This window comes from Aspergillus welwitschiae (genome assembly GCF_003344945.1).
Source record: "Aspergillus welwitschiae strain CBS 139.54b unplaced genomic scaffold BDQ94scaffold_3, whole genome shotgun sequence".
Taxonomy (NCBI): domain Eukaryota; kingdom Fungi; phylum Ascomycota; class Eurotiomycetes; order Eurotiales; family Aspergillaceae; genus Aspergillus; species Aspergillus welwitschiae.
In genome coordinates, this window is record NW_020798697.1 from 195,972 (window position 1) to 216,451 (window position 20,480).

Sequence of the window (20,480 nt, forward strand, 5' to 3'; positions counted from 1 at the left end):
GAATTTACTCTTTTCATCAAGTTGCATCAGATAAATTATCCTAATTATGTTTTCCCCTCTCGCCAACGGATCTCGCTTTCAGGGTTAGAACTGGTTTTTTCCACACAACACACAACTCAAAGGCCCCTCAACAGTGAAGATTATCAAATCAATCAAGTGATACTTTGTAGAATTTACCAACTATCCACGAGACGAACAAATCTGTTTGCTAATTCGACAATGAATAATATATTATCCTTTCGAGGACCGTCATCGTCCAAGCAACTCCTATCTACCACTAACGAACCAATCTGCACAAAATCGAATGAATCAGCATAAGACGCGTAACCATCATCCTGAATCATGATATATTCCTTGACAATGCATACATGCATCGCACAATTAACCGAGCCGCTTCATACATCGCTACTATCTATCTAGATCCAAAGAAGGCACACAAATCAAGTCTCAAGTAAAGTACTTCAACTCCAGTCTATCTACTTAGCAGCTAAGTAAGTACGTAGTATCTACTACCAATGCACGATAATCCATCCCCACGGCCCGGCTCTTTCCTCCAACGAACCACGATCCACCGATCGACAGTAGCTCAGCTCTCAACCCACAGAGAAGATACTCTATACAGTTAATTCGTTCCCACATCACCAACCACCAACCACAATCCACTATCCCACTACTACTACACAACAAAACCATACAAGGATAAACAAATAATACTAAACCAAGGATAGTAATCGATAACCGCAACACACAGTACTTTTCCACTTTGCACTTCCTATCCTACAGTCCAGTACCGAAGGATGATCATCCCCATCCTATCATACATTCCAGTGTTCCAATCCAACATCTTGCTAAGTTACTGAACAGGTTGACTTCCCGCGCCCCCCGGGATTGATCTCGACCATCGGTTCCCCTTCCAATTCATCCATCCATCCCGTTCCCCCTTTCCTCCCCCCAATCTGTTAGTTATTTATCTACTATCTACGGGTAAAAGTAGAAAGAAGAAAAGTCAAGTACTCCGGCTTGGAGACCCGCTCGCCCGCTTGCTTCCATGTTTCCAAGGATTCGGGTTTGGGATACATACTTTGTAGATTAGGCTATGCTAGGCTACCTACCTGGGCTGGACCAACAGTAGGCCTACCGTTGCCTGTAGCTTGCCTGCCTGTTCCAGGATCAAAGTCACAATTTTTGGTTTCATTATTTGTTTCTTTTTCCTTTCGCTTTTGTGTGTGTGTGTGTGTGTCATTCTGCTTGCTGCTGCTGATATCTGGATCCTGATTTGCCCCACTTTCCTCTTTGGGTGGGAGATATACTAGAGATCAATACAAACTACTTGGATATACCTAGTTACCTACTACCTACTACTACTACTACTACTACTACTACTACTACTACTACTACTACTACTCCTCCTCCTCTACTCTGATAACTGCAATAAACACAAAACTGCTATCTTGTTTTGCTACTCCATACAGAGTACGATTGTAGTAGACACACGATGTATCCGGTAAAAGGTCCTGGCCTTAATCCAGTCCTGCCACGACACAGTCCCCGCCAATCATCCCCCATTCGGAGGCTTATTATGCACTGCTAACAGGGATGCTTTCAGGTTCCTGCCGCCCCGTCCAAACGGTCGCCATACTGCTTCATGATTGCTCCAAAACCTCCCGTCGGGCCCAGCAATGAGGTCTCATTTTTTGCTATCGCCGACCCTACATGGCTCCGCTCTCTCCACTTGCCCTGCTCCCAGAACCGGATGCTGCCTCGGCTCCGCTGGGCCTGTGCCCCATGTCCCCGTCGTACTATCTATCATCCACCTCCTTTCCTGCTTTCCCCTCCCCCCCTCCCCTTCTGTCTTCTTCTCTCTTCCTTGCTATTCCTCTTCAAACTTTACACAAAGTACTCTCGCCTACACAAGGACACACTATCATGCTGGATCACCCTGGTCTCATCACACCTCCGCCGACCCGCTAAACGTTCGCGAGAATCCATGGTGATGCGCTATGGCCCCCCGATGCTCCCAGATCCGCAGTTGTCGACTCACCCCCCGCCAACTTCCGATCAACATCGCTGCAACCCGCTGGCCCTCAATCTCGCGCTGAATGGCCCGGAACGTATCCTCATGAGTCTCCTCCCCCTCGCGTTCCGTCAGCAGTGGCGCCAGCACTCCACTCAGTCGGTCTAGGTTCAGCAGCCCCGACCCAATACTGGCCCGGCAGACGCTGCCCCGAAAGCCCTGGCGTTCCAGCTCAATCAGCCGCTGCGTCTCATGCAGCAAGAGCGCGCTGAGTCCAAACACTCCACAGATCAGGTTCAGCTGCATCGAGTCGCTGAGCGCCAGAATCGCCAGACTCATGGCCTTGACCTTGACGTAACCTCGGGGCGACAGCCCCCCGAGGCAGCTCCTCCGCCGCTCCATTGGCTCACTCGTAAGGTGGCCCTGGCAAATTTTGACCAGCACTCGATAAAGCCGGCCCGACCCTAGAATCCCGCCTGGAAGCCCGGACAGAAGAGCCTTGAACGCCCATGCCACGCTCAACACTCGAATGGCGTCGCCACTATCCCCATCCCGGTTCAGAGGGTCCACCACATTCGCCGGCATCGTGCCACTCGCAACCGTCATTTGGATCTTGTCTTGCTGCTTTTCCGCCGAGTGCACCTGATTGGCGTAGTAGTCGTACGTCCGCGCCGCTAGTTTCGGATCCCCGGCGTCGACAAAGACGTTTCGTACGGTAGGAGCTATAAATGACGTCAACAAACCAATAGCCTGCGACGGATAGAGTATCCTGGTGGAGCATTGTGGATTCCTACCAAAGCATCCCAGATAGGTGATAATCGCCACAAAGCATACGGGTAGCCTCAATTTCGTAGGAGCAAAGTCGGCCGGAAGACTGAGCAGATTGTACCCTCCCAGTCGAGCCAGGTCTTCCAGGGGTTTGCCCTTCAATGAAGTCATATCGGCCGATCGGCGCGAAAGGCTGGCGAATGTCCTCATCCGACGCAAGGTTCGTTTGCGGGGTGCGTCTGACGATCCGAGCTGGAGCGTCGACCGCATGGTTCGTATGCGTCCGTAGAACTTATCCCGACGTCTGGGATGATCATCTCCGGTGGCTGTATGAGATTGACGACTATCAGGAGATCGTTCAGCTGCTATGTCGTCAGAGACTGGTAGAACACCTGTTGATCTTCTGCTCTGGGGCACACAAACCTGACACCTGACCCCATTCAGCACCTCCATGAGTACCAAGAGTCTCGTCGACCTCCAGCGGCTCAAGACGCAATCTACTGGCCAGCTCATTGAACGCTATAATAGCCGCGTGGCGATCCCCTTGTGCCAATGCGTAACTGTCGTCAAGCGAGGCGGCAAAGTCCGAACTCTGCCTTGATGAGCCCCGTGATCTGTAGGATCGGGTGTGCGTAAAGGGATTCTCTGGCTTCTCTGTAGTCCGAATGGGGCATGTCGACATACCACTCGCACCACTGCGCTCTGAACTATGCTGTCTGCTAGAGTACGAAGTAGCCCCCTTAAGGTCCTCAAGATTGACACTGGACTGGGCTGTGGAATGAGACGCCTCCTGAATATCACTGTAAGGATTATGATAAAGACAGTCCTGATCGACCAGGGCAATGGGCATAGACGTGCGCTTCGACGGATCATGGCAGACAGTCACACTAGTTAGATCCGAACTGAGCGAGTACACCGTCTTATCACTGACCTTTCTATCGGCATCTCCATTCAGGAGGTCGCTTGCCTGTGTGACCTGAAGCCCGACGGACTGCTGATTCTCCAGATGGCCAGTAGCCGTATGATCCTCATTATAACCCTCTTCCACCACAATAGTAGGCTTACCAGACAAACCAGACGAGCCCGACTCGAGTCGAAGATGCTGCGACTTGCGCGAGCGAAACAGCGTTTTGAGGCCTGTCAATCTGGAACTCTTCTCTGCTGAAATCAAGTCCTGGGCGGGCCTCTGGTGAGCTGCCACATCCTTTGGCAAAAGAATCGTATTCCTCCTACTATCATGATGCTTTGCTATATCCCTTACCCCGAGAGAGGCAGCTAGCCCCGCATTCACCGACGAAAATGGCGCGGAAAGTGATAACCTCTTGTTCATGGATCGTTTCAAGCTGTCGCTGGGGGTTTCCAAAGTATCCATTGCTGCAGGAGGCTGCGCAAGTGATTAGGTATGGTAGAGCAGGAAGATGCAATAATCGTTATAGAGGTGAGTGCTCGGTGTGGTGTGAACTGGGGGGTTGCTATATCAGTGTGAGGATCGCTCTTTCCTCTGTTGTTCGGTGATAGTAGGACCCGAGAGGAAGGCTTCATTCACCAGCCAGACTCATTGACAATGCGGACTGGCCGGGGAGGCCGCAATAGATGTCCACATATGTGAATGTAAATCACGTAACTTGGACAGGGAATATACAACGCTAAAGATTGATGGTGAGCACTTTGCCTGTTAACGGCAGAAGCCGCATGGAGTTACTTGCTATGACATCTGCAACAGCCATGCTCACAGTTAACAACCGACTTCTCACGGCGAGCTGCCCAAATTTCTACAGCTGAAGTTCAATGACAATGTCTAGATGTATTGTGTACACGAGTGCCTTTGTAACCGGGATATAGACCTTTGCGCCATAAAGTACCGTCTACTTTTGCATTTCAAAGAAGACGGACAAAAGCCCAAGTGCTCAAATACCAAGAAGCAATATAAGAGGGTAGAACCGTATAATAAAGTCAATGTCGTGCAAGTGGGCTACCGTTGCCAACCAAGGAAGTCCCGGAACCGACACTGGCACGCAAGAACGCCTTTCCATGCAAGTTGTAAATATGCGTAGCTGCGCGACAAGCGCAAAATACATTGTTCATGATGACTCGTCATTCTCACCCTCCAAGAGGATATACTGGAGGATATCACTCAAGGTTAGGACACCCTTTAGCCGGAAGTTGTCGTCCACCACAACCAGGCGGTGTACACGGGATTTGCGAATCGTGTCGAAAATGGTATCCAGACCATCGTTCAGGGAGCATGTGTAGATACCGGGGAAGTCCTGGAGCAGTGAGCCAAGGGTACCAGAAACCTTCAAAATAGAACATACCGGAGATCGCTTCTTCAACGCCTCACCCACCGTTAGACTCAGATCGTCATATACACCTCCTTTGATCAACGTTATCACGTCGACAGCTTCGAAGACGTTGTACACAACACCTGCGAAAATATAGAAATCAGTACACATACATGCGCGTTTCAACGTAGTATCGCCTACCTTCAGTATTGATGATGGGGACACTTGATATGCTCCGTGAGACGAGAATGTGAATCACGTCAATGACAGGTGTATCCATCGATGCGACTGCGATATTGTGATACGAGCCCAGCAAGATCTCACCAAGGGGTTTCCGTAACTTCTGCGTGTCATTGACGTTGACGGCGACAAACTTTAGGATGCGGTACTGGGTGAGAACACTCAGAACGAGGGCTCGATCGGTCTGACTGTCGAAAGTAACCAAAGGAATCCTCCTGGCGCGAGACTCGAGCATGCGCCGACAGGCCTCGTAGAGCGGCCGCTCTGGGTCAATGGATATCGTTTCGGGAGGCGCCACATGGAGCGCCTTTTCGACCTCTGGAAAGGAATGTCAGCCTGTGTATACCCAGTTGCAAAAACACAAGGCGCACCTCGTAGACTATCCAAGCGGAATTGATCGATCTGGTTCAAAGCCTCGGGATTTTGGTAGTAGTACTGAATGACATTGATGTAGTCGGACGTGGTAAGGAGGCCGGCAAAGGTCGAAGAAGTAGAATCCCATAACGGAGCCGAAACGATACCTGTATTATGTACCCTTTCCAGTCAGAGAGGTTGCACTCACGGTGCGCATAGCCCGCGGAGGCGCGGAAAGCGGGTGGGAGGAAGACTTGCCGTTCTGTATGAGGATGTTCAAGCTCTCCTTGACAGACAGCGACGTATCGAACATGATAAGTCGAAAACTGAGCGGAAGGACATCATAGCTGGTACGGACTTTGAGGAAGTTGCGAATGGCACGCTACAGCGATTAAGATGGACCAGAATCTTATTAGTCAATCCGTTTAATTTCCTTGTGGAAACAATTACGAGCAAGCAGATGCCAGCCAAGGTCAGGGCACATTGGCATTGAGCGCACGCATGACAGACCCAGAACCATGGCAAACAAAGTGATACAACAGGTTTATGTACGAAGTGCAGTGCGGACCAAAGAGGGGTAGGGCGCGTTGGACATCAGCGGGGCAAACAGGAAGATTTGAGGGGAAAAAGCAAGCAACGGGGAGAAGAAGGGAAAAGCAAAGCAAAGCAACTCACTAGGGCCTGACGCTCTTCCCGATCGATTGCCCTTTCGGGCTGGGCGGGGGGCATTGGGTGTGATAGACCTCGCGGCCGGAGAAAGGAGGCGGGATACACGAATCCTCCCTCGTGACCGCGGACTGGACGACGGTCTGGAACAGGAGAGGGGATGGGCGAGGGATAGGAACCGGTGGAGGAGGGCGGGCGAGGGTAAGGCTGAGGTGGAGTGGACCGAGGAGAAGCAGCAGCAGCAGCAGCAGCAGAAGGAGGAGCAACAGCAGCAGCAGCCGTGCTAGTCAGCGCAGTGATGGTGGAGGTGGTCGAGGTGGTCGTAGTGGTAGTAGTAGTTGTGGTGGTGGAGGTGTCGTCGGTGGTTGAAAGCGGCCGCCCGGAAGTGTTGCTCATTCTGCCCGTGGGGACTACGGGCACCCGCTGGGGAGCTTCCTCCATCTTGATTGCCCAGCGCCGCTACTGTCGTGGGACCGCAAAACACATCCAGACATTCAGAATGGAGGAGAGGTCGGGTTAACTGTGGGTGGAAAGGATCTCCTAGGCCTGTAGGATCAATAGCAGCTCGAGGATTGATGCAGTTGACAGGGGTAATATCCCGCCGCTGCCGCTGGGATAATTAAGTATTCCTATTGATATGGATAGGCGGGGAGGAAGAGAATCAGTATGGAATGTCGAGTAAGGAGGGTGTCTAGGATCATCTGAGAAGACAGAGCGCGACGAATCATGCGCAGAATGCTTGGGATGATGCATCACATCTCCTGATTAATTAAGCTGCCTACTATCTTAGTTAATTAAGACCCCAGTCGAACGGATATTGCACCTGAGGGAGTGCACCAGGAACGAGGGGCATCCGAGCCGGGCATAGAGGGTGTCCATTTTCCAGACAGACATTCTGACAGGCTGAAATATGTGCAGTATGTCAGTCTCAGGCTGCATTCACTACATGCCGCAGCATTCCTTAGCCAGCATATGTATTGCTGCAGCTTCAATAACTGGTGGGAGGTTGTGGGATACATGCCTGAGGCATAAATGCCCCGCCATCCCCACACGTGACAAGGACACTGCGGAGAAAGCTTCGAGTCGCTTGACTAGCTCCGGTCTCTACCTACGCCGACATCAATGCCTCCTTAATATTAACGCGACAGGTTGAATAACAAGCCAAGGTTGCTGATTATATTTGAGCCATGTGTCTAACTACACCACAAGACTAACCGAGAGCTCGAAGAGAACGGTGCCAAAGAATTATAAAGGCGTATCTATGCTTTATGCCACAGCCATGCAATCGCCGACGCTCGAAGAACACTGAAAGACAATTTTTACCCGGAAGTCGCACAATAGGGGAAGTTTCATGCCGTAGGCTACGCGGTGCCATTCGCCCCCTCTGTCTGGGAGAGACTCGGGCTGGTGCCCGTCTTCAGATAGTTCTCAATCTCACCAACACGTTTCCCGCCCTGAATCCACCGCTCCTTGTATGCTGCTCTGCGCTGGTCGGCAAGCTTGTTGAGCGTCGGCCAGTAGATCGAATGGTCGTACCGGAACTCGACTTCACCGCCCATGGACTTCATCAACTGGCCCGGAGGCACATGCTGACCCAGGTCCTCGTTGAACTTGAGTTTTTGGCGGGTCAATGGATCGATGAACGGAGTGATGATCTTGAAGAAACCGAGGATCATGAACGGCACTGACGTGGTCAGGGGTTATCGCTTGCATAAGATAGGGACAACTCACTGTTAATTACAAGGGCGCGACCCATTCTCTCTGGGTAGTGGTTCTGCAGGAAGTTGAGGGTCTGCTTGGCCTGGCCGATACTCGCATTCTGACCCGACTTCGTCTCCTTGTAGTTGACAATCAATGCCAGCGTCTCCTGATCCGGGCCCATAAGGTCGATGACGCGCTCAAGCATGAAGACCAAGTGCTGGATCTGACGGTCGCTCGTTTCCGTGTTCTGGTTCGATGGCAAGAGGTACAGACATGGACGCCCGTGGATGTCATACCCCAGAATGACCTGCTTGCCCGTCTCGTTCTCAACAGAAATGTAGTCGGCTGTAAGCTTTTCAACGCCGTACTCACGGCGCCAAGTGAGCGTGCGCTGGAGGCGCGCAATTGCTTCGGAGACATTCCATTTGGTTGCGCGCAGGTACCGCAACAGACATTCGCGGGTCAAGAACATGCGCTCATTGTCGGTAATGGGTTCGGTGGGAGAATTCTTAGCGGACGTTGTCGGAACAGTGGTCCATTCCGACACAGCCTTCAGGACATCCTTGTATTTTGCTTGTTGGTCGGAGGTGAGCTCTGCCGGGGGTGTCGGCTTGGCCGATTCAAGGGGGCGGGGGAAAGGCTTCTGGATAAGGCCGTCGGCGGCGGACAATGGCAATTGAGACTCAAACTCGTCGATTTTCTTGGCTTGATCGGTGGATTCTGCGGGTTTAGTGGTAGTCTCAGGGGTAGCTGCGATCTCAGCAGGATTCGAAGGTGATGGGTCAGAAGGGGTGGTCTGTGAGGTGTCGACAGCAGGAGCATTGTCGGCGGGCGCAGCGGCCGGAGAATCTGAGGGAGCGCTCATGATGAAGCAGCTTGTGTTGGATCTAGTGTAGATGGATCGTGTGTATATGTGTAAGTGTATGTCTTGTCTGAGAAGCACCAACTTTATAAACCGCGAGACATCAGCGAATATATTAAAGGGGGAGAACGGCAAGCAGCTTCCCGGGTGTCCTTTTTCACGCCGTAAGATTGAGCAGGGCGGAGTGTTGATCGGCAGGCCCACCGATCGTCAGCTGCAAACCTCCGATGGATTAATCAATTGCAGTCGAAAATGCGTGGTTTCCGCGGGTCGTGCTGCTGTCTAGTTTGGGTAGGCGGTCGCAGCAACCAATTTGCGCGTCTCACGCGTCGCGCGTCATTGCAGTTCCGATAGCAGAGCCATATTGGTTTACTAACCAACATCTCATTAAGTCAGGGTTAACCAACATGGAGGACTCTGTCACAGAGCTCAATGAGCTCTTTGCTGCCGCTGCTCCGGATGGACTACCCAAGGATGTCCTCACGGAGTTGCAGTCAATCCTGCGCATCCACTCCATCTCCGCGCAAGAGCTCTTCTACAAATGGGAGTCCTACTGTCTGAAAATGGGCCCGGATGAGCTGAAGATGGACCTGGGAACCGTACGACTGTTCAAGAAAGATGTGCAGGATACACTGGAGCGAGAAGCCCGCGGCAAAGCAGGCAGACAGATGGAGAGGAAACCAGCAGTGCCGGCGACCCCGCGCGCTGCTACGTCGGATGTTTTTGGCATGTACGTTGAGTATCAATGGATTGATGGGCGAAAACTAATGATCCAGGCTTGACGGATTAACACCAGGTGCTTCTGGTCGGAGCAATGCCGGTTCAGCTAAGCGGAAATCCGACTTTGCTTCGCCATCCATCTCAAAGATCGGGAGAACCGACCACAATGGGTCTCCGATGAGTACTAATATGAAGCAGACAAACGGTGATGGACTACAGTACGTGCGCGAATTACCATGGAAGATTGCAACTGACCAAACAGATCCATTCCATTCTCCCAGCGCCAGAATGCAGGCGAAACGATCGAAACCATCAACTCTCATCTCCCACAAGCAGAGGCCCCTATCGCACCATACTCCGAAGCCCGCATACGACCGACGGCAAACACAGACCTGAAGAAGTTCGGATACAAGCCCATGGCCATGCGACTGGCCGAAGCATCGGAGATCCTGGACGACCGCATCGACGAATTCATGGCATTGTTTGAAAAACAGTACGGCAGCGATGAGATCACATTCGGCAGCGCCGCCACTCAGAGCACCAGCGAGATAGTGGCCGTCGGCCGCATCGCATCCGATAGTATGGAAGGGAAGCTCAACGCGGCATCACTCGTGCTCGAGACATCAAGACGCACAGGAGCAGGCATCCGGGTTCCATTGAAACTCGAATCCGTGCCCTCAGCCAACTTCTTCCCGGGCCAGATCGTGGCGCTGCGCGGCATTAATGCGTCCGGTAACTACTTTTCCGTTAAAGAGGTCCTCCCCACCCCCCTTCTCCCCCCGGCCGCCTCATCAGTCGTCAACCTCGAAACCATCAACCAGAGACTCGAAGACGCCGGACCAGCGCCCTTGAACATCCTCGTCGCAGCCGGCCCGTACACGGCAGATGATAATCTCGACTACGAGCCACTGAAAGAAATTTGCCGCAAGGCAGCGGACAGCTACGCGGACGGTCTCGTCCTGCTGGGACCGTTCCTGGACATCGAGCATCCCCTGCTGGCCTCGGGGGATTTCGACCTGCCGGAGATCAACGGCGTGGACCCGGACACGGTGACGCTGACGACGGTATTCCGGCATTGCATCTCAGCTCCGCTACAGCGACTCGTGGCGGCCGTGCCCAGCATCACAATCGTGCTGGTCCCGTCAGTGCGCGACGCAGTCAGCAAACACGTCTCATGGCCGCAGGAGCAGCTACCCAAGAAGGAGCTGGGACTGCCGAAGCAGGTGCGCATGGTGTCGAACCCGGTGACGCTGTCGCTGAACGAGACGGTGATTGGGATGTGCTCGCACGATGTGCTGTACGAGCTGCGGCGCGAGGAGGTACTCCACGGCAAGCCGACGGAGGGAAACCTCCTGACAAGATTGCCAAAGTACATGATCGAGCAGCGACACTTCCAGCCAATGTTCCCGACATCAAGCAGAGATATGCTGCCACGAGCGGGGACCGGTCTTGCAACAGGGGGGATGGTAGATGTGAGCTATTCGAAGCTGGGCGAGTGGTGGAATGTGCGGCCAGACGTGTTGATAACGCCGAGCATGCTGCCGCCGTTTGTCAAGGTGAGTACCACACTCAGTGATCTGTATTCTGTATGATGAATGCTAACAACTACACAGGTAGTAGACAGCGTAACGGTAATCAACCCCGGCACACTCTCCAAGCGCCGCGGCGCAGGCACATACGCACAGATGGCGATCCAGCCACGGCGGATAGAAGACGAAGAAAGGGAACAGAAGCAGGTCAGCCATAAATTGTATGAACGGGCCCGGGTAGACATAATACGGATATAGCGCAGCAGCAGTAGTATACATGATAATGATGATTCCACGAAAGGACTCCATACCCATCCATATCCACATAAGCATAAAGCATAAACGCAGGGTATACTAGCCTAGCCAAGCCGCAACAATCACCACAACGCCATCTTTTCCCTTTCATCCCCAATACAAAAAGACAAAGAAAAAGAAATGAAATAGAGAAATCACCTCAAACAAACCACCCTCCTCCTCCCACCCATCAACCTCCCCTCCCCTCTAACCCTCACCTTCGCCCCTCCCCCTCCCCCAACCCCAATCCCCCCAGCACTTGTTCCTCCAGTACCACTCCCACTAACCAACCCCTCCAGCCCCAAATCTCTCCACGCACCCTCCCCCCTACGTCCCTGAAGCGCCATGGCCCTGGCAATCCCAAACGCGGCATGCTGGTCCGGCACAACATCGTCCTCGTCTTCCGGGTTAGGCGGCTGATACTGCGGCGGGATGTAGATGTCTTCGATAGGGAGGAAGGAGGGTGTCAGGGTGGGCGAGGTAGTTGCGCCGTTGGTCATTGTTTGGTTGTTTGTGGCGGATGTGTAGGGGTTGTTGCTGGTGGAGGTGGTGGTGTGGTGTGGACGCGTGAAGTCTTCGAAGTAGTCTGCTAGCCGCGGGTGGTGCATGTGGATGTGTGTGGGGGTGGAGTCTTTGCTCTATTTTTTTTTTATTTCATGTTAGTATAGGGGATGAGGATGAAGAGGTGGTGGTGGTGAGGGGATGAGATGGGGATGGAATGGGGATGGAGGGGAGGTACCATTTTGAACGCAGACCGCGGATTTGAGTTGGAGTGGAGGTGAGGTAGTGTGTAGTGGTATGTTTAGTGTATGGTTGAGTATTATTATTGTGGACTGAATTGAGACGTGATGTGTTGGTAGTTGGTAGTTGGTTGTTGTGTTTGTGACGAGTGTTGGTGTTGAAGTTGTTGCGACGAGTTTACGGAATGGAAGTCGGGTGTGAAAACACCGCTTTCACCAACTACGGAGTACATCCAGTCACCAGAGAAATCATGTTGCTAACCCATTATCTAACTACCGTAACTAAAAACCTACATGTTCGTACTCATCCGATGCACTATAGGTACTGCACTCGGCGGCAGACTGCCCATCTCTGTCACCACCATATCCACATACTCCGCCGGCGTCACATCGTACATGATATTCAACAGCTGCAGATTCGCCGACTCCTTCCAATCCTCCAGCGGCGACGACTTGCTCTGTGCCGCCGTGCTCGTCTCCACCGGCGCACTGCTGGCCTTGCCGCCCTTCTTGGGCTCTACGGCCGGCTGCGCTGCGGGATCCGGCAACCCGGTCAGCTGCTGCACCGGCTCGACCGTAACCAGCTCATCGGCGTCCGCGATCTCGTTGACGACGATACTGTCCAGCGCGACGCGGTCTGTGAATTTGACTGTCTCGCAGCATACGATGACGGGAACCTCGACGCCGCCGGCGCGCTCCTTGGCTGACATGGCGACCAGCGCGGTGCCGACGCGCGAGTACAGGCGACCGTTGCTGGTCATGGCGTGGGCGCCCAGGAACACTTTAGTGGCGTCTTTGATGGCGTGGCTGATACCGTTCATGAGGGAATATTGCACGTCCAGACCGGCGTTGGCGAGCGTGCGCGCCAGGTTCTTACCCTCGAACAGGGGTCGCGAGTCGATGATGGAAACGCGGAATTGCTTGCCCTCCTTGTGTGCTGCCAACAGCGTCTGCTTCACGATCGAGCTGCCCGCAAATGTCACGATAACGTCTCCATCCTGAATCTTCTGTGCTGCGCTGCCGGCAATGACCTGGTCGGCGACGGTGATCTTCTCACGGATGAAACTGTCGATGAAATCGCACAGCGAGGCCTTGGCGGTGGCTTCGGGGACAGACGGATCAATGGAGGAGATGGCGAGCTTAAGGGCGCGAATAGCGTTACCCTGACTGATAGACAAGGGACGACATGTAGAGAGGTAGGTAATCTGGTGCGAGAGGTGGGTAGTCAAGTGGCGGGCGAGAGAGGTTCCCAAGGGGGTAGTATAAGCTTCGATAACCTGACAAACGTTAACACATCCTGAGCCCCACAGCATATCAGTAGAATAAAGACATACCCTCTTGAAAGCCAACAAAGTAGCAACACATCTGGCACTACTACCACAAACCACATAATCTCTCATCTGCATGCCCAGCGCCAAAACCGCCGGATGAACTTCCTTTCCAGCGCCAGCAATCGTAGTCCTGCGCTGCTGACCATACAGATGTCCAAAGACCGAAACATTCTTCTCTTCCTGCTTCTTCTTCAACTCCGCCGCCCCCAGCTGGCCGGTCGCCTGCGCCGAACCCCGGCGAGGCAACTGTTTCTGATGACCACCCTTCTGAGGCGTCGCAGCACCAGAAGCATCCTTTCCGCCAGCCCCAGCACCACCAGGACCCGATGCGCCCTTCTTACCACCAGCAGCTGACTGACCCCCACCGGGCGCAGCAGCAGCACCACCGGACTGTTCACGTTCGGCGCGTTCGCGAGCGCGACGGGCGGCCTTTTCAGCTTTGGCTTTCTTCTTCAATTCGGCGGGGGAGAGCGCGGCACCATCTCCACCAGCGGCGGCAGTATCCTTTCCTTTGGATTGTGATTGTTGCTGTTGTGATTGTTGCTTGGCGGGCTGTGATTGCTGCGGTTTAGCGGGCTTAGCGGAGGCGTTGGCGCCGGCGGCAGCAGCGGCAGCGCCTGGAGATGATGATGATTGCTGGGATTGCATTTCAGCCGGGGGTTGTGAGGAGTCAACGGGGGTCGCCATTATGAGAGGAAATGTGTAGTAGGAGGACGGAGGGGGAGAATCGAGGCGATCGGGAGGGGCATTGGAGACTTTTTCGGCGGAGGAAGTGGAAGAAGAAGTGGATGTTGTGGGGGGAGCCGGCGATGAAACCCGTTCCCGTCGTTGACTCACGCTTTGCTGCTGCTGCTTCACATAAGCTGCTGTCACCACCACTAGAACACCCAAGTATTGCACCACGGTGCTTCCCAGTGTAAGGAGCTTCTCTAGGAGTAGCATTCCACTGTGTTACTTTACTTCACTAGTAAAGAGCTTTGTGGTGGTTGGGAGGGGCGTCAATGGGAGTTGCTGAGACCGGATCTCACCGTCGTTAACTAGGAATTGCTGTACCAGACGATATTCTATTTATCTATAACTGGCACCATCATGTATCAATGTATACTAACTATAGCATGTACCTGAGTCAGAGCTGGGCAGACAAATGATCAAGCCACAGCCGATGTGCATCCACTAATCACAAGGTTTCATGGTATTCGGGCATCAAGCATCCTTGTCATCCTACCATACAATCATGTCATCGTGCCAGAAAAGTAAAAGCTAAAGGCCAGAGAAAAAGAAGAAAGCAGCAAAGATATCATCGCAGCGAGACCCAGTTCAAATCAAACCAGCGTCTCCAATTATGTGCATCCAAGTCAATTCATCAATCCATCCAACGCCATAATCACAAAGCCACCCACGCTACCCAGTCCAGTCCCATCCCATTCTATTCTCGAAATTGGCCATTTATCGATTGTTGGCCCAAACATCGCCCAGCGCTCGTCGCTTCTTCCGCCCTTCAGGCTTCCAGCTGGGTCGGAATCGCTCGTGGTCTGTGGCTAACTTGCGCTTGAACATGCTCAGGTCGTCCAGGAGATTCTCCATGTGCGTCTGCATTTCCTGCGCTTCGACATGATTGGCTTCGCTCTGCATCGTGTCTTCGTCTTCCCAGATGAGGTCCGGCTCGGGTTCGGGCTCGACGTCAGACGGAGGCGATCGGGCACGGCTGAGCCGCTTGCGATTGGACGGAGAGCCATCGTTCTCATTCACACTGTATAGACCACTCCGGCGCTTATGCACCACCACCGGAGGGATCGGGTTCCGGATACTGTCCAAGGCCAGCTTGAGGTGATTGCGCAGGGCCTCATTCTCTGTCTGCAGCTGCCGGATCTTACACTCACTCACCATTTTCGTCTCCTCCATTAGTCGCTGAAGCTTCTCTACCTTCTGCTGATAATCTTCGAGGCGCTCGTTCTGCATCTCATTCTCTCGTCGGTTGGCCGCTGCCAGGCTGACACTCAGCTGGAGTGTGCGGATCGTTTCCGCCATCTCGGCGATCTGCTTATCGCGTTCGGCAGCGGAGAGGTGGTCCTGATTAACGCGGGCGCGTGTGCGAATGCGCTTGGCTTGGTCTGCGTATCGTAGGGTGGAGAGCGTTTCCTCGTAGTCACTGGGGGAGATACATGCTATCATTGCCGTCTTCGAGTTGCCCCCGAGACTATCCTTCAACAGCCAGGTCAAAATTGAATCGCGATACGGGACCACATCCTTGCCCTTGCGTTTGCCTCCTCGACCCGGTTTGGGATCTGCCAGTGCGGCAATGACTCGGCCTAGTGTTGTCAAGGACTTGTTGATATTGGACCCCTCGCGCAGTCGTTGACCGGTTGCTTCCGTGGACTTGGCTCGTTCTGAACCTGCCAGATCGACGAGACGTATTCGTGCCGTGCGTTCAGTGGTTTCATCGGTCGACAGGTCGTGGTGGATCTGTTTCAGAGTAATAGTAAACACTGCGTGTGATCGGGACGACGTATCATTCATCTTCGTGCTGGCCACAGTGCGCGATACGTCGCCCTTGCGCATGAATTTCATGAGTTCGTCGAAGCTCTTGACTGTCACCTCCGTCAGGTCCTTGACGTACGGGCCTTCCAACGGGGACTCCCGAATACGAAGGTAGTGCGGCGGGTCGCTCCGAGGGACGAGCAGATCGCGCACATGTTCATTGTAGACTTCAAAGTAGGAGACGCGCACGTTGAAACTGATATCCGGAGATTCGGCGCTCTCAATCCGTTGAAACAAATCTTCGCAGGTCCGAGGGATCAGTCCAGGCGCTTCCGGCGTGCCCATCATGGTGTAACTCTTGCCAGAGCCCGTCTGGCCATAGGCGAATATGCAGGTGTGGTACCCTTCAAAATTGTGGTCCAGGAACTCTTCTCCCAAGCAGTTATAGACGTCTTCTTGGTGAGCGTAATGAGGGTCTCTTTCGTTATGCGACCAGAAAGAGTTGTCAAAGACAAACGATTTATCCTCCAACACCTTTCCGCGCGCCTGCGATTTAGGCTTTCCTTCGTCTTCCGGGCTGATCTGGGGTGCTCGTAGCTTGGTCGTCTGCGTATGCGGATCCATGCTGATCAGACATTCGGCATTGCGGTTAATTTCTAAGTTCCCAAGAATGGGAGGACTGTCAGCTTCCCTTCCGTATACTCTTTACCGTTCAGCCAGACGTACCTCTGGGAAGGAACTTTCTCACTCGGACGACAACGCGCACGTTGCCGCCGGCGGAAGGACTAGACATGCTGTCGACTCGGTGGTGCGCAGACACGGCTACGCCCTCGCGTGCGCGCAGCGATGGACTGGACGCGGTTGATCGTAAGGTAGCGGCGGAGGCAGTCATCGAATGAGCCGAAGGACTGGTGATGCCGGTTATCGCGGAGACCCCGGATGACGAGGCGGAGGACTGGGAGCCAGGCCCGGAGCCGTGGCCGATATGGTGGTAGAAACGGGGGTCCAGGGCCATTTCGTGACCGTGATCCCTCAAGAACTGTACAAACTGAGTGAGGTGTTCACGATGGCGTTGAAGTAGGCAATGGTACATACAGGCAACTGTACCACCGAATGGTAGGGACCGAGAGGCGGGTTTTTCTTATCGAGGAGGGATTGATATTAAGGGTATGGGGGGTGGTGGTGGTGGCTGCTGGGTTAGTGGACCCAAGAATGGGCGTAGTGCTCGCCCTCGAAGGGGGGGAACTAGACAAGGAGGATATCCAGAATGTATATGCTTGCGCGGTGCGTCCGTCTGCAAGTTCAATTGACATCCGGCACTAGACAACAGAGCGATTCCACTCTCGACATGGGGTAAACAGCCGGGCAGTCGGGGGTTTCGGGAAAGCTCCTGCGATGGAAGGTGAAAGAGAGAAACATGCAGTGGTACGCAAGGGGATAGAAGACAGTACACACACACCCCCCTCTCAAAGAAGGCCCACGAGGAGATGCAGCGATCGAGGAGGGACCAGAAGCGACAACAGAGTACTGGGGGGTTAAGTCATGGGAGTTCAGATGAATGAATCGCATCGCCATGATCTCGTTTGGGGATTTCCCGATCGGGAATAGTAGGGAGCCTGAGGCAGCGCATAGACCTTCTGGCAGCGGGTCGTTGCCATGGCAATTCTACGGACAGCCAGGGACACGAACTCACGATAAGGAAGACTTACTGCTGTGTCCGGAGAGACACAGACCGCCGAGGATGCAGGATGCAAGGATATGTCTCGATTGCATACAATCTGATTGTTTCTGTTGGCCAGGTGGTCAAGGAGTGTACCACCGGGAAATTACTAGCACTATCCACATTTACACATTGCATGCACTCATGTCTCAGCATCCACCGCTCTTGTCCTGCAAAGAGTGACTGACAGCATCGAACATTCCGCATGGTCTCATATCATATAGCCGCGTTGCCCCCTCTATGGACGCCTCCAGCGTCATCCTTCCCATCGGGCTTGACTTAGTCAAAGTCTTGATTGGCGGCGTCAAAAACATCTCCCTCGTCTGGACCTTGTCGTTTTTGGGTCATTTTAGGCCCATCGATATACGAGATGGCATCGGGTACTGGGTTGCCGTTCTTATCCAACGTGGTCTCGAACATCTCCTCCGGGGTCCAGTTTTCGGTGGGATCCTTAGCCTTGGAGGAGGTACTTGGCGCAACCTTCTCCTTGGCGGCTTCCGCAAGGCGCGAGACGGGATTCGAACCTCTTGAGGTCATGGTGGTTGTATGTTTTCTGTAGAAAACCATTAGTTGATAATCTGGCTGAAACTGCTGCCCATCTCCATGGCAATCAAGCACATCTGCACTCCCAACCAAGGACAAAACAGCAAGCGTACCAGATGGTAGTACAATTGCCTAAATGGTGTTCAGTTCAGATGGTTACATTCACAATGGCATACGACGAAACTAACGGCTGAAGCGAACTGGGGCACGGGCCCGGCATGATATATGGTCCAAATGTGGCGTTGATGATGGGATGATGACGATGGGACTCTCCGCATGATGGACTATACTCACAGGCGGCTGTTGCTCCCAGCCGCGCTTCTCTGGTCTCGAAGCGTTATGATTGCTTGGTTTTGGCTGGGTGAAGTCATTATGAAGTTTAAGCGGTTCGCATCATTGGTTGAGCCTTCGTAAAAGCAAGGTAGGACCCATGGTCGGATGCATTATGGTTGCGTTGTGTTCGATTGTTGTTCTATGGGGTCCATGGTACATTAATTGCTCTCATTAAGATGCATTCCAATCCCTGGTGACTCGATGGAATGTTTGTATAGCCGATCTCTCCAACGCACCCGCGCGGGGTTGGATTCGACCCCACAGCCTGGGGTAAGCCACGACACAACAGTTGCACACTCCAAGTTGCTCCCACATCCATTCCGATGGTGGCTGGCATGCTGGTAATACTAGCGCAAATAATGTCTCTTAATTTGACGACATCCGAGCAATTGGTATTAATCAACCATCGCCAAGGCCAATTCTCCCATAATGGCTAAGCATATTGTGCCGATATGTCATGACTTGGGCGGAAGCCCGTCTTCTCATCAGCCATCGCACTCCACCCTTGAATTACTAATTTATACCTGCGTACTAACTCCTTAATATGCTCTCTCAACCACTACTAATGGGGCTGGGCCTTCTTCCTAGTAGGAGTGGGAGGAGTTGTAATTGGGGAATAACAGGTTAGTTGAGATTGGGCTGTATCTGTATGCCTACAGGCTAGAGACAGAGCTTGAAATTCTATGATAGCTGTATGACCTTCCTCACATCAAACCCGCTGTCTGCTTTCGGATCACTCCCAGGCAGCACATACCCCCGTTGATTGCTCACAACTCGTACCCCCTTCTCCTTGAAATCTGTATTATAATGAGTGTGCCCAAACACCCAGACTTTCACCCCGTCCGGAACCTCTGACAGGATATTAGTTCCAAAGGCAACACTCCAAGGACTCTGAGCGTGTTTGGGGTTCGATGTCCCCTGAAGCGAAGGCGCATGGTGTGTTACAACGAGAATTGACCGTCGTTTACTGTCTTTAGCCACTGTTCTATTCTCCGCATGTATCGAATGTACCTCCTTCATCAACCAGGAATAATCAAAATCATGGCGTGCATTATGGTCATCAACCGACCAGTCTGAAATTCTTTGAAAATCTTTCACTTTTGACTGGACAACTTCGGCCGATTCCTGGGGTACTTTTGACCAAAGCGTGCACCCAAGTATACTAACATTAGAACCTGGAACATCGTATCGTTTCTGATGGAGGACAATCAACCGTCCATCAAATGAAGGATCCTCTTCAAGTTGTTTTGCCATCTCTATTCCCGTATCAAACGTCTCATTATAGAACTCATGGTTCCCAAGTAAGAGAAACACTGATCTAAACCGGTCAGTCTGTTTCTGCAGAAAGTTGCGGTAATCATTATAGTCCGTTAAGCGTCCGATATCACCCGCGAGGATAAGATACTCTGCGCAAGCGGGAAACTCATAAGATGAGTATTGTTGGCTAACCTCCAGATGAAGATCAGAGAGGATCTGGAATGATACAGAAGATTGATATGACGAAGACCATACTTTCCGAAGCATTGTGGTTACTTCAAGACGAGTGAGCGGTTGGAAGAGGCGGAGCTACTCAAAAAGGAAATTCCACTGGACGAAAATATATAATCACGTGATTATTGACAGTTATTGTAGTATATGCTAGTGCAGCAAGTTGGACCCATATTCTGGAGTTGATGTTCAATTATAAATGTGGGTACTTATTAAGATTCTCTCTGTATGGGATGGAAATAGGTATATAGTAGTGAGGGTGGGACTCTGAGCGTGTAGAATGAGAAGCGAATGACACGCTAGAGATGCTCCGTTGCTTTTCTTGTCCCTTCAAGTCGTCAACCAAGGGTACAAGTAATAGTGTCGGTTTAACATACTGTTGTTAGGGAAATTCCACAATAGGTCATTAGAAGCTTT

The 20,480-nt window shown here is 52.6% G+C and overlaps 8 protein-coding genes across 8 annotated transcripts; 1 reads left to right on the forward strand and 7 right to left on the reverse strand.

The window, feature by feature from the left end:
• Positions 1-1,842: 1,842 nt before the first annotated feature.
• BDQ94DRAFT_181281 (uncharacterized protein) lies at positions 1,843-4,265 on the reverse strand. Its single transcript, XM_026773856.1, has 3 exons — positions 3,206-4,265; positions 2,809-3,144; positions 1,843-2,736 (listed from the first exon to the last, which is right to left on the reverse strand). The coding sequence occupies exons 1-3, from the start codon at positions 4,152-4,154 to the stop codon at positions 1,949-1,951; spliced, it is 2,073 nt and encodes a 690-aa protein (XP_026630859.1). The 5' UTR covers positions 4,155-4,265; the 3' UTR covers positions 1,843-1,948.
• Positions 4,266-4,471: 206 nt separating this feature from the next.
• On the reverse strand, positions 4,472-7,471 carry snf4 (AMP-activated serine/threonine-protein kinase regulatory subunit SNF4). The gene is made up of 6 exons (XM_026764602.1): positions 6,334-7,471; positions 5,917-6,040; positions 5,676-5,825; positions 5,266-5,622; positions 5,098-5,207; positions 4,472-5,049 (listed from the first exon to the last, which is right to left on the reverse strand). The coding sequence occupies exons 1-6, from the start codon at positions 6,763-6,765 to the stop codon at positions 4,864-4,866; spliced, it is 1,359 nt and encodes a 452-aa protein (XP_026630860.1). The 5' UTR covers positions 6,766-7,471; the 3' UTR covers positions 4,472-4,863.
• A 214-nt stretch (positions 7,472-7,685) lies between these two features.
• BDQ94DRAFT_166094 (CRAL/TRIO domain protein) lies at positions 7,686-8,890 on the reverse strand (the record flags this gene model as incomplete). Its single annotated transcript, XM_026770465.1, has 2 exons — positions 7,686-8,008; positions 8,056-8,890. 2 exons carry the CDS (start codon positions 8,888-8,890, stop codon positions 7,686-7,688), a joined length of 1,158 nt encoding a protein of 385 aa, XP_026630861.1.
• A 380-nt stretch (positions 8,891-9,270) lies between these two features.
• Positions 9,271-11,445, forward strand: BDQ94DRAFT_135135 (DNA-directed DNA polymerase alpha subunit POL12). The gene is made up of 4 exons (XM_026764603.1): positions 9,271-9,617; positions 9,664-9,825; positions 9,870-11,163; positions 11,221-11,445. Exons 1-4 carry the CDS (start codon positions 9,295-9,297, stop codon positions 11,392-11,394), a joined length of 1,953 nt encoding a protein of 650 aa, XP_026630862.1. The 5' UTR covers positions 9,271-9,294; the 3' UTR covers positions 11,395-11,445.
• Positions 11,446-11,585: 140 nt separating this feature from the next.
• On the reverse strand, positions 11,586-12,038 carry BDQ94DRAFT_166096 (Apc13 domain protein; the record flags this gene model as incomplete). Its single annotated transcript, XM_026770466.1, has 1 exon — positions 11,586-12,038. The coding sequence occupies one exon, from the start codon at positions 12,036-12,038 to the stop codon at positions 11,586-11,588; it is 453 nt and encodes a 150-aa protein (XP_026630863.1).
• Positions 12,039-12,411: 373 nt separating this feature from the next.
• Positions 12,412-14,560, reverse strand: BDQ94DRAFT_135138 (translation initiation factor eIF2B subunit delta). Its single transcript, XM_026764604.1, has 2 exons — positions 13,505-14,560; positions 12,412-13,447 (listed from the first exon to the last, which is right to left on the reverse strand). Exons 1-2 carry the CDS (start codon positions 14,441-14,443, stop codon positions 12,461-12,463), a joined length of 1,926 nt encoding a protein of 641 aa, XP_026630864.1. The 5' UTR covers positions 14,444-14,560; the 3' UTR covers positions 12,412-12,460.
• A 62-nt stretch (positions 14,561-14,622) lies between these two features.
• On the reverse strand, positions 14,623-17,114 carry BDQ94DRAFT_181285 (kinesin-3 family protein uncB). The gene is made up of 2 exons (XM_026773857.1): positions 16,706-17,114; positions 14,623-16,635 (listed from the first exon to the last, which is right to left on the reverse strand). Exons 1-2 carry the CDS (start codon positions 17,070-17,072, stop codon positions 14,948-14,950), a joined length of 2,055 nt encoding a protein of 684 aa, XP_026630865.1. The 5' UTR covers positions 17,073-17,114; the 3' UTR covers positions 14,623-14,947.
• An 864-nt stretch (positions 17,115-17,978) lies between these two features.
• On the reverse strand, positions 17,979-20,099 carry BDQ94DRAFT_166099 (Metallo-dependent phosphatase-like protein; the record flags this gene model as incomplete). The annotated part of the gene is made up of 2 exons (XM_026770467.1): positions 17,979-18,252; positions 19,330-20,099. The coding sequence occupies 2 exons, from the start codon at positions 20,097-20,099 to the stop codon at positions 17,979-17,981; spliced, it is 1,044 nt and encodes a 347-aa protein (XP_026630866.1).
• Positions 20,100-20,480: the final 381 nt, after the last annotated feature.